At 40.6% G+C, this 12587-nt stretch overlaps 1 protein-coding gene across 2 annotated transcripts in view; it reads right to left on the bottom strand.

The window, feature by feature from the left end:
- The window catches only part of PIWIL2 (piwi like RNA-mediated gene silencing 2), an 85437-nt gene extending 74544 nt beyond the window's left edge, over nt 1-10893 (bottom strand). For both annotated transcript variants that reach the window (XM_060155642.1, XM_060155643.1), the window contains exons 1-9: nt 10702-10893; nt 8825-8912; nt 8540-8678; nt 7844-8050; nt 7109-7219; nt 4705-4822; nt 4126-4250; nt 2750-2830; nt 2347-2460 (exon numbers count right to left, since the gene is read on the bottom strand). In XM_060155642.1, the coding sequence (XP_060011625.1) occupies nt 2347-2460; nt 2750-2830; nt 4126-4250; nt 4705-4822; nt 7109-7219; nt 7844-8050; nt 8540-8678; nt 8825-8912; nt 10702-10893 (1175 nt within the window). The remainder of the gene's footprint in view (nt 1-2346; nt 2461-2749; nt 2831-4125; nt 4251-4704; nt 4823-7108; nt 7220-7843; nt 8051-8539; nt 8679-8824; nt 8913-10701) is intronic.
- Between the last annotated feature and the right edge of the window lie 1694 nt (nt 10894-12587).

Genomic DNA, 12587 nt, shown 5'->3' with positions numbered 1-12587 from the left:
ACCCAAAGAGTTAAATTTAAATAAGGAAATAGTCTCACTGTGAAAGAATATGTGAACATGAATAAAGATTATACCGAAGGAAAAAAAAAAAACAATGGAACCATGATTTTTAAATTCCAAGGGAAAACTATCTCCAAACTCAAATTTTATGCCCAATCAAACTAAGGTAAAATAAAGAGATTTCAAACACGTAAGAGCTCAGAAACAAGAGAATAAACCAGGCAGAAGTCGTCATGGGATCGAACTACAGGATACCTGTGGTGAGAGGGAAAGGGAGTTGTCGCCACAGTGAAGGGGAATCCCAGACAGTAACTATCAGCTATGCTGGAGAGCAACCAGTCCAGTGTCACTGAACACTCTCCCTAGTCAATACCAATCAAATTGCCAATTGACTTTCTGTCTTATTTTCACTAAATTATTCAAAGTTTCACACGAAGGAGTAAGGGGGGGTACAGAATAAAAATTCTGAAAACAGAATTCCTTGACAAATAATAAAACCTAATAAAACTGCAGTAATTAAAACAGTATCACACTGGTTTGAACCAGTGGTTCAAAATGAAATATTCAGAAATAAATCCAAGTATTTTAGCATTTGATAGTGATTTAAATCTAAAGAAAAATGTTTTTCAATAAATTGTGTAACGGTACCTAAACAATCATTATGATCCTAACATCACACCAAGTTCCAGAAGGTTTAAAACATTGGAAATTAAAACAAGTAGACCTTTCTAAGTAGAAAAACAAAGACAATAACCATAAAGAAAGAAAGAGTGAATTTCAAGACATCTACTTTTATGTAATAAACATTCTTGAACACTTACTACAGGCTAGGAATAAACTACGTCTGGGTGTACCATGTGAGAGAAAGAGAGATGGTCCCCACTATCAAGGAGAGAGAGTCTAGGAGAGACAAAATAAATAATTACAAATTCAGTCAAAAAGGTCTGAGTCTTCCTTAACCTCTCTCTTTCTCTCACACTCCACCACCCAGTTGGGAAATTGACTGAACGCTACTTTGAGAACATATCCAGAGGCCAACCCCTTCTCACCACCTTTACTGCTGCCACCCCCTCATTTCTCCACTGGATTATTACAAGAGCTTCCTGGCTGGTCTCCCCACTTCTACCCCATCCCACCAAACCTATTCTCCACGCAGTAAGTAACAAGAGGGATCCTTTCACAACTCAAGTCACATTGTGTCACTCCTTGGCTACAAGCCCTATGTTTCACTCACACTAAAACCGAAACTCTTGACAACAGACTTACAAAGCTCTATATCCTCAGCTCTTCCTTCCAACTACTCCATCCTTCCACTGCCCTCACCTCACTTGCTCTGCTCTAGCCACCCTGGCTTCCCTGCTGCTCCTTGAAGAGCCAGACATATTTCTGGCTTAGGCCTTTACCTCAGCTGTCCCTCTAACAAGAATTCCCTTAGCCCAATTATTTACCTGGCTAACTCCTTCACCTGTTCCAAGTGTTGGTTCAAATGAGCTTGACATGTTACTGAAATGACAGCTCTCTCCCCTCTCCATCCCACCCCTAGTACTCCTGATCTCTCCTACCCTGTGTTCTATCTTTTCTTTCCTCCATACCTCTTATCACTTCTAGTACCCTATACAATTTACTTATCATGCTTATTATTTACTATTTATCTCACCTGACTACAATGCAAACTCCATGAGGAGAGGGATCTTTGTTTTGCTAACTGATAAGTTCCAAAACTCTGGTACAAACTGGAGCGCTATACATATATGTTGATGGAATGAATGAATTTATCAGATAAGCAAAGATTATAAGCTTGGTAACACCCAGTAGTTATACATAGCTGGTGAGAAAATAAACTAAGTAAATTTTCTAGAGGGTAATCGGTCAATATATATTTAAACATCTTATTATAGTAAATATTTCAAGTCTTTAAAATGTTCGACCTTTTCATTAAGTAATTCCACTTCTAGGTACACAACCTAAAAAAATCATAGATGCACACAGATTTATGTATAAGACAGGATTTCATGTAACGATTACAAATTATACACATCTATATTTACTACAGTAAATATTTACTAGAGTAATACACTTAAACAAGAACTCAGGGTAGGTGTATATTAAACCAAGTCGTCGTAACCAGAGACTTACATACATTCCTCCTCAGTCTAAGTGCAGCAGGTCTCTATTCAGATGCCTATCCTGGTAGGACTCACAGAAAGAGCACATCAATTCAGCATTCTCAATCTATTCTACAATATAAAACCCAAACGGAACAATGGCTTATCTGTATTTATTACCAGCTATTACTGAACTTCTCAGAAAATTGTTTGTTAAACGTAGATGCCACCATCCACTCACATGATGTCCAGCACAGAATCATTCCGAATGACCTTATGGGAGACATCAGCTAGCAGGAAAAGACCTCCATCTGTCCTCCGGATGCTAGCTGCATAGCCCGGCCAGATCTGCAATCTGAAGACATACGTGGCCTTTACGCTGGGGTTCTAAAAGAACCACAGATATTTCCATGCCTCCATTTGAGGCAATACTTTGAGCAGATACTGCCCCTCCCCAATAACAATGAGAAAGCAACAGGAAACAAATTAAGTCAACATCATTGTGAACTTACTGAAAACCTAAATTATGGAAAATAATTAACTCATAAACTATACTCACTATCATAAAATACTAATATGGTGATTGCAATGAAAAATTTATTTCCAGAACATTCAAAAGTGACGAAGAAGAAAACACCACCAACCTGTGTTGCTGTAGTACCATAGCACTTGTAGGGTCAAAGAAGTTTCTCCCCACCAGCTTCATATCTAAAAGTTTCATTACCCTGAAATAAAGAGCAAGAATGGGTTTTCTAGTAGAAGAATTAAAAATAATTAAGTTTAATTGCTCTTAGCTACATTTGCCTTTGAAAGCCTAGAAGAGCAGAAATGTTGATGCTCTTTGCACAATATAGCTTTTATGCTGAGAACACTCTTGCCAAAAGAAAAATAAAAATTACCAAAGTATTTATCTTGCAGTATATGCAACTGACTGCAGCTTTTTCTGCTAACTAGGTAACCAAAAATCAAGTTGACTTCCCAAGCTCGATTTACATTACTTTTCCCCATTAACTAAAAAGAGCACAAGAAAGTCCATTTCTGGGCTTCCCCGGTGGCGCAGTGGTTGAGAGTCCGCCTGCCGATGCAGGGGACACGGGTTCGTGCCCTGGTCCAGGAAGATCCCACATGCCGCGGAGCGGCTGGGCCCGTAAGCCATGGCCGCTGAGCCTGCGCTCCGCAACGGGAGAGGCCGCAACAGTGACAAGCCCGCGTACCGCCAAAAAAAAAAAAAGTCCATTTCTAAATTTGTGACTATCAGTCAGGCTTAGGAAGTTATGTTTGTTCCTGGCAGTTCAGCTGACTAAGTAGAAATCAGGTTCTATGTTTCATTTTTAAAAAGGTTGTTTGGGAATAACAGTTTTATGAAAATTTGGGAGTCTTCAGAAAAGTTAAAAAATTATGAGCTGTCTGTATCCAAAAATTCAAAGGACTGGGAAAAATTCTAGCAAAAATTTTTACATGCTACCTCTTCAAGTAGCCCCATCACTGACACCATCAAATATGTACCATAGGGCTTCCCTGGTGGCGCAGTGGTTGAGAGTCCGCCTGCCGATGCAGGGGACGCGGGTTCGTGCCCCGGTCCGGGAGGATCCCACATGCCGCGGAACGGCTGGGCCCGTGAGCCATGGCCGCTGAGCCTGCGCGTCCGGAGCCTGTGCTCCGCAACGGGAGAGGCCACAGCAGTGAGAGGCCCGCGTACCGCAAAAAAAAAAAAAAAAAAAAAAAAAAGTACAGAAAAAATATGTACCATAAACATTTGCTTTTAAAGTTCCTGAATGAATGGAAGGAAACCAGCCCCCTCTGTCCAGCTACTTCAAACCTACTTTCATATACCCAAATCTGGACAATCACTTGAGATAACTTTTAATAAGTCAGCCTTAATGTCATCCATTTATTTATTAAATGTTTCCAAACTCATCTATATACGCACTGTATTTTAATACCATCCAAGCTTCCTGAAGAGCTCTGTTACAAATACAAGACTGAGGTTAAAGAAAATAAGACTTCAGCCGTTTCTCACCGACGGAAAACAACATTGTAGAACGGAACGCACAAGTCAGAACAGGGCTCCAGGATCTTTGTCAACTGAATCTTAATGATGATCTCGGCACTGTCAGTTTTCCTTTGACTTTTTAACTCAAGAACCTAACAAATAAACATATGCAAGTAAAGAGAAATTACAACACTACCAAGCGCTAATCTAATCCAACTGTGTTCTAGAACACTATAATATCTTAAACATGTTTTATTCTTTACTGTTACTTTGCTGTCCACACTAGACAAAATCACAGCATGACAAGTAGGACTTATGAAAGGATTTGGTAAGAGAAACCCAATGGAGAACTAGCAATAGAGCCCTTCGAATTTGCAATCTTGAATATTCTTTGTCACTAAGGTCAAAGGCTTCCAACCACTCCTCTTAAGAGAGAAGGGACTAGAAAGAACTCAGATGTAAAAGTTTCTTGGTTTGCAATTTCTTTGTTATGGAGAAGTCTGCCTTTCCTCTCAGAATAGGAAAGTACAACTCAAATGTTCAGGGACACTATGATTTCCCACCACCCGTGCTTCGCCCCCAAGTGCACTTCCTATTTGGTCTCACTTGTTTTAGCTTAACAGGCAGATAGAGAATGGATCCATCGAAAGCAGTGATGTTTCCGGTGACAGCTTGATGGTCCTTCAACATGCCAAACTTCATGCTTTTGCACTCCACATTGGGGCTAGAAAATAATAAAGAGGATTTTATTTCAGCTTGACTTTACAGCTGTGTGGTAGGTCTGTTAGAGATGCAGTCACTTATGACTACTGCTCCATCTAGTGGTCATATTAAAATATTGAAATACATCTGACTAAAAAAAGAACTCTGACCCAAGGATACTGGCTCACAGAAAATAAAAATAATCCATAATTCTACCACCCAAACACAACTGCCTTATCATGTCAGTGTACATTCTTCGAGAGTTTAGACCAGAGGGTCAGAAAACTTTTATGGAAAGACTTTACACGTCATATGGTCTCTGCTACAACTATTCAACTCTGCTAACAGAGCACAAAAGCCTCGCAGACAATATGTAAACCAATAAGTATGGCTATGTTCCAGCAAAACTTTATTACAAAAACAGGCAGTGGGCCAGATTTGCCCAGCAGGCCTGCTACAGTTTGCTAATCCCTGCTCTAGCATCTATAGAAATATACACTTTTAAAAATATATTTTTAAAAAATATAGGATTTTACTCTAACCATTTTTCACTCACAGCAATTTCAACTTTTTATCAATTCACTGTCACAAATCTTACAGCTTTGAAAAAGTCCAGTAGCTACTTTGTACAATGACTGTCCCAACAGATCACAGTAACACACAACCTATTCTACAACTTCGAAGTTTAAACAAATCCAAGGCTAAAAAGGGTCAAGCATGTTCAAGTACATGAAGAAAGATAACATCAACAAAAAAATCAAGCGGTAATCCAATACAGTCATCGCCAAAACTAAGCACTCACATGCTAACATCACATTCCAAAATGCTTCTTCTAAAAAATTCACACATACATGGCATTATGCCCAAGACACTATATTTAAATTTGTCTTTTTAGAGCCCCATGATGTCAAGGAAGCTACAGGATGACCAGTCACGGTAATACATCCTCTCGGTATTCTCTCATCCTCTTCACATTGTGGCTTCAAAGGTCTGCATCTACAATCTCGAAATTTATAGAATCCATGTCTTCTCCAGAGCCTGGTCAATGCAGAGACCCGTGAGGAGTCTCACACTCCTTTCTGTTTCATTACCAGTTGACAATCCATTTCCAGAGCAAGTACTCTTCCCTCTCATTAACACCCATCTCCATCCCTTACATTCCAGAACAGGCCCATTCCCACCACCTTCCCCTCTTGCTAGTCCAATTTCACCCGGTTTCCTGACTCCTTCTCTTCACTTGTCATATGTGTTCACGTCCAGTTTCTTACCTCACCGAAACCTTTAAAGCAATTGTCATTCCATTTCTCATTCCTCTTACATACTTTTAAAATAAGTGGCCAATCCACTGGCTATTTCTCATGGCCCAGGCTCTCCTTTGTTCTTTTAGTCTCATTTTTTCCCCATAACACTAATAAAGCTACTAGAAAATCACCAAGGGTGCCTCTTGAAAGCAAATTCAACAACTTTTTTCCCTGTGGCCAAAGTCAACCACCTCTCCCTCATTCAAATGGGTCCTTCTTTCTGGCTTTATAACCCTGTCTTCAGGGTATTGTTCCCCTAACTGTTCCTTTCTTCTCTCTTTCATTCCACTTCTTCTTCTTGTACCAATTAATAGCTGTGCTTCAAAAATTCAGTCTTCCATCTTCCTTTTTCTCCATAAATATTCCAGAACACTCATTTATTTTCACAATTCCAGCTAATAACCTTCAGTTAATGGCTCTCCTGAGATTTTAAAAAAGAACATAGACTAATATAAATTCTTAACTTTTAAATAAGTATGATAAATCCTAAAGTTACTGATATAAAATTAAAGTTATTTTCTCTGGTTTTTTCACCCTCAAGTTTAACCCTAGACTATCACTGGTGAGCCATCAAATGCTGGTATAGCACTCATGCAGGGAGGATCCAGGTATTGTGGGGTGTGTTTTTGATACCACTGTGGGGGGGGGGTCTCTTTAAGAAGAGGAATACAAAACTACAGATACAAGATAAGTTAAAAAGGTTATGAAGGGGACTATGCAAGTAAAAGGCCCTGAACTTAAGTTTCATTAACTTTACAGAAAATCCACCTCTAATCTCATGCATAAAATTGCACCTATTAAGTTAAAATCTGGATTGGTAATATAACTAAACACACACAAAAAATGTTAACTTTAAACTTATTGCAAGGATCTGAATATATGAATTACTGTAGGGGGAGCTGCATCAGGAGTTATACACAAAAACAAATCAGTTATTCCTGTGGAACTATTTCATTACTGTTCTCTAAGAAGTGAACAATACAGGGGGGAAAAAAAGCTGTGAATACCTGAAAGTCACATGATATTGATAAACTGCTTCATTACGACACTGTATTTTGATAAGGTTCAATCCCAAAGATTGAGGTGTTCCTTTCGATCCTTGCTTCACAAAAGGTTCTCTAGAAAATAAAAATAAAAAACAAAAGCACCCACATATGCCAAAAACAAACAAATAATCCATGCCACAAAAATGCAAAGAAAGAAAAGGAAAGGAAAGATAGATTGGGGGAAGTAGTATTTCACACTTTGCTTACAGGTACACAGACCAAGAATCAAGACATACAAAAGAAGCTTTGAAAGCCAGAAGGTAAATTCTTAGCAATCTCTAATTAGAGAAGCAAGGTCACCCTATTTGTCCTAGTAATATCACTAGAATAACTAGGCCAGCTAACTAAGAACATAAGAATTAGTTCCATAGAGAAAAATGAACTGCTGCAATGTATTTCCTAGATAATTTCCTTATCTTCAACATGACAAAGAATTATCTATGTCTGAATTGGGAAGGAAATGAAAAGCCATGAGTAGACTCTAGATAAATACATACTATCATCACCAACCCCATTTCACCTCATCAGGAATTGCCCCACCTCTCTGTCATTCTCCCCACTGGCAAAAAACAAAACAACCCTGCAGTACCTACCACCCAAGGAGGACTTTAGACACAACAGAACAGAGTTTGCAATACTATGCGAAGGCCTCCTCCACATCATCACCAAGCAGGGATGGCAGCACTCCTGACTTACTTTTCCTTGTGTTCTGCAGTCCCAAGTGGTGGGCAATCCAGAGAATGCAGTGGGGCCGGGGTCAGAGGTAGCGGAGATGACAGCTGGGCAGGATCCTGAGAATTCAGGCTGAGAGCACCGGGAGCCTTGTATACTCCTCTGCCTATACCACCAGCTGCTCTTCCCATCGGTAATAAAAAGGCATCCAAATTCCCTCTTCCAAGCGTTCTGAAATGTTGAAAAGAGTCAAATCAGAACTTTCTCAATCATGCTTCTATCTATGCCCTATCTAAATGAGTCCCCCAAATCTATATTCTCTTCCTGGAGGAGTCAGCAAAAGGGACCCAAGCATTGGGATTCTCTCCAAATCCAATATGCTAACATGACTTATTCATCAATTGTTATTAATATTGACTCTCAGGGCCAACTTCCACAGCAGAAATTGAGATGGAAGTTTGACCCACCTGGGTTAAAGAACCACTACCACCAGGCTGAATTCTTAAGAGGGCAAACAGGGTGGTGAACTGTGCAGTGGAGTACTGCTTCTACCCTCGTCCAAAGACTGACTGCATCAGTAGCTGCTGACTACTCTTGGAAAATACCCATTCTTAGCATGGTTTCTTTGTGAGATAATACAACCCACTTTAGAGTTTCTCTCTGGACTTACAGATATTTCATCTGAATTTGATGGCTACCCAAGAAGGCAACTTTACCCACCTACTCCAACCAACGGAGGCCTCTGCCATCTTGCTATCTCCAGATGCCAACACTGAAGGATCCAGAAAAGTGGGATGGGGTGCTTCTTTGTCCTTGCGTGCCATACTGGTAGACAAGCCTCGACCTAAAATGCCTCTACCTAAACGGAAGAGTCAAACCCCAGCTGTAACCGTGAGCTGAACATTTTATAAAGTACAGTAATTTTTCTGAAGATAAACTGTGTGAATTTAAGAACAAAGCAATCATATATAACACCACGTTTTCTCAAGTTAGTCTTCCACATACCTAAAGGAGGCATTTCCTGTTCCACAGGGGTCCGGGACACTGTTTCAAGGCCCAGTCCTCGGAACATTGAGACCAAACCCATAGATTCCTATAGAAAGTCAAAGAATAAAGTTATTCTAAGATGTAGTTTAAAACCTCAGTCTTGGTTTTCATCAAGTCTTGGTAAATAATAAAAAATAAATAATAAAAATCATAATAATAATAAAAATAAATAATAAATAAATTAAAATAAATAATAAAAATAAATTAAAAAAATAATAAAAATCATCCACTTCAAATTCTATAAATGTTACAAGAATAAAAATACCTTACAAAAATTGTTTAAATCCTTATGGTCTTAAAAAAAACACTTCTGGGCTTCCCTGGTGGCGCAGTGGTTGGGATTCCGCCTGCCGACGCAGGGGACGCGGGTTCGTGCCCCGGTCTGGGAAGATCCCATATGCCGCGGAGCGGCTGGGCCCGTGAGCCATGGCCGCTGAGCCTGCGCGTCTGGATGACTGTGCTCTGCAACTGGAGAGGCCACAACAGTGAAAGGCCCGCATACCGCAAAAAAAAAAAAAAAAAAACTTCTGTCGGACTTCCCTGGTGGCACAGTGGTTAAGAATCCACCTGCCAATGCAGGGGACACGGGTTCGATCCCTGGTCCGGGAAGATCCCACATACCGTAGAGCAACTAAGCCCATGCACCACAACTACTGAGCCTGTGCTCTAGAGCCCATGAGCCACAACTACTGAAGCCCGCACACCTAGAGCCTGTGATCCGCAACAAAAGAAGCCACCGCAATGAGAAGCCCACGCACCACAACGAAGAGCAGCCCTCGCTCGCCGCAAATAGAGAAAGCCCGTGCACAGCAACGAAGACCCAACGCAGCCAAAAATAAATAAATTTATGTAAAACAAAAAACAAAACACTTATGTCATATTAGGTTTTCAAGCATAAACAGTTACAGTTCATGATTTGATATACAGTATAACAAATGCAACAGAATTATTTTTCTAGTTCATTTCCTGTACACCTAAGGTAAGAGAGAACAAGTGTACTGGCTAATAAATTTTCCAAAAAAATGGATCATTTACGGGTATCAGAATTTTGGGTTTTTTTAAAATAACCTCAACAAAACTTGCTACTGTTTTCCCGTAGCAGTCTTGGAAGTTTACTACTGTTACACCAATTAGAGTTGCCACATATAGACTCAAGCAATCCATTTGAGTAAAAATACAGGATTACTGTCAATTATGTTTCTTCTTACAGAACATTACATCTGACATTGTCAACCTACTTAAAATTGTCATAACTGCACTATTAGATTCTTCCTGTATTTGCTAACTCTTTATTCTTTGAGATTAATTATAGACAAATACCATTCTTAAAATTACTATATAATTAAGAGATTAAGAATGCATGTCCATGCGAGTATACACACAGCACTAACAATAGCTGAAGATCCTCTTTTTCTTTAAGATTCAGGCAAAGAGCCTTCTGAAAGAAACCATTCTTAACAATTATGACCTTAGAGGCAAGAGTGGCTGCTAATACCATAGAGTCAAACCCAGAGTGGAAATCTAAACACTCACAAAAAAACAAAAGACTGTACCTTTAAACCTATCATTTATGTATGTATATATTTATATTTATAGAAGCTAGAGAACTAAGGCATTTACCCAGGTCCATCTAACATTCATTACGAGGCCCTTTTTCTAGACTTTCAACTCAAGAATTTGAAATATATTCCAAGAGGCAACCACTTGTTCAAGGGAAAAAAAAACAAACCCTTGCTTTCATATAGGGCTTCCCAGTTTCCTAAGTACCTTGAAATCCCTTATTTGCCCTGATGAAAAGCTGTGTGCTGCTACTATGTATGCAGACACGGTCTTACCTTTTGCACTGGCCCACTCTGTGGGCCTGGCTCCTCTCGCTTTTCAAATACATGGCCTCTGCCTGCAGGTCCTGCCCTGCCCAGAGCTGGGTCCAAAGGTTTTGGAGCCTGTTGCCAAGAGCCTGGCATCCGAACATACTGAAATGGGTGCACAGGAGACGGGCCCCTGAAGGGTGGTCGGACAGGATCCATTGCAAGGCTGCAGAGGACACAGGTGTCAATCTGTTCTGGTTAATTATCTGCCATCATTTTATAATTTAAATGATTCCCAATTGTTTTCCTTTTCCTTCAAGGCAGACTCACAAAGCATTAAGAAAAAAAAAAAATAGCTACTTTGGATCAGACCAGTGATACAACCATCCTCCTATATTATGCTCACTTCAAAAGCTTCTGTTTAGCACAGAATATTCTAAACACTCTCCATCAGCAATCTCTTAAAGGCCAAGCCCTCCTTGAATTTACTTATATTTTCTACCCAAACGGCCTCTTACAGAACTCAGTCCTGTAAGTTAACTACCAGTTGTAGACGGAAACGCTTTTTATGTATGGGCATGATTTTGCTTTGTAAGTAAGTTTACAGTTAACATAGCCATATCATAAAATTTTTTTGTCCATAAATATTTATGGGTTTTGCTTCGTTTTGGGTCACTCTTTCTTCTACCAGAGTCCTAATATTTTTCCAGTCTATTTTCACATTAAACTTTTCCATCTCCTCCTTGGTTCCTCAGCTGCTTCTCTGAATCTTTATCCAATTCCTCTCTATAAAACTCTTCTTTCAAACTCTACCAGAACTGAGGTCTCCAGGGTACAGACCCTTTCTGGTTTGAGCCTATGATTCCTGCTGAGTCTCACAGGTGACATTTAACACCTCCCCCCACCCCCCAAGGTAACCAGGGATGATGCTCTTCTCGCCCCTCAAGTCTCAGACTCACTAAGCTTCTTCAAAATCACTTTATAATCTGTAGACTTCAGGACTCCTTCTTTCAGGGGCTCCCTTCATTGTCTGGACTCACCCCTGCTCCCTGAAGAATCTTTTGTAACCAACAAGTAAGCCTCTTCTTAACTTCTGCAAACGTGTCTTAAGTATTAGCTACAGAGAAATCAGGCCATGCATATAAAGAAAAGACTGACATACAATTCCTAAGTCAACTATAGGTGAAGGCGGTTCAGGATCTGGCAAAAAATTTTTAAATAAACTATTATCTTTTACACTAAAATGGGAGGATACCCTTACTCAAAGGCTACTACAGTTCTCCCCTTTAATTGTTTAAACTCCTTTTCAGTTAGCTTGGCCTCTTCACTCACAACTTCTCACCACCACTGGAAGAAACCAGAACATTCAGCAGCCTAACTGGTACACACTGAGAGGCACTATAACACCTACCAATCACTGGATTTCTGGAATCCTCTTCTTTCTCCACCCCTCCCTCACCTCCACCATCACTTCTACAGATTCAGGCCCTCCCTTAATGTGGATTTCCTCATTTGATTAGTTAGCAGATGGCTGGCTGACTATAAGGTACAAGCGGGGAGAGTCCAAGGACAGGCAGGTCCCAGGACCGGTGAGGCCTACGTTCCCCACCCCTCCAAGTGCGAGCTCCGGGCTGGGGCATATGACTGGGCCTAACCAGAAAAGAGGTTCCTGAAGGCAAATACTACATGCCTTCCACCCTGGAGAAAGCATCATTCCCCAAACCAAAACTCCCCTGGGGGTCCTGCCCACCCCTTGTGTGCGAGTAACACTCACGCCCGCCCAAACCCCTCTCCCCCTGAGAGTCCCCTCCCTCCCCAGGCACCACCTTCCCACCTCTCCCAGGTCCTGCGTTCCTCCTAACCCCCCCCCAGCCTCAAATAACAACTCCCCGCCCCCGCCCCCGGCCCAGGCT

This window comes from Lagenorhynchus albirostris, chromosome 7 (genome assembly GCF_949774975.1).
Source record: "Lagenorhynchus albirostris chromosome 7, mLagAlb1.1, whole genome shotgun sequence".
Classification (NCBI taxonomy): Eukaryota; Metazoa; Chordata; class Mammalia; order Artiodactyla; family Delphinidae; genus Lagenorhynchus; species Lagenorhynchus albirostris.
This window is presented reverse-complemented; position numbering and strand designations above follow the sequence as displayed.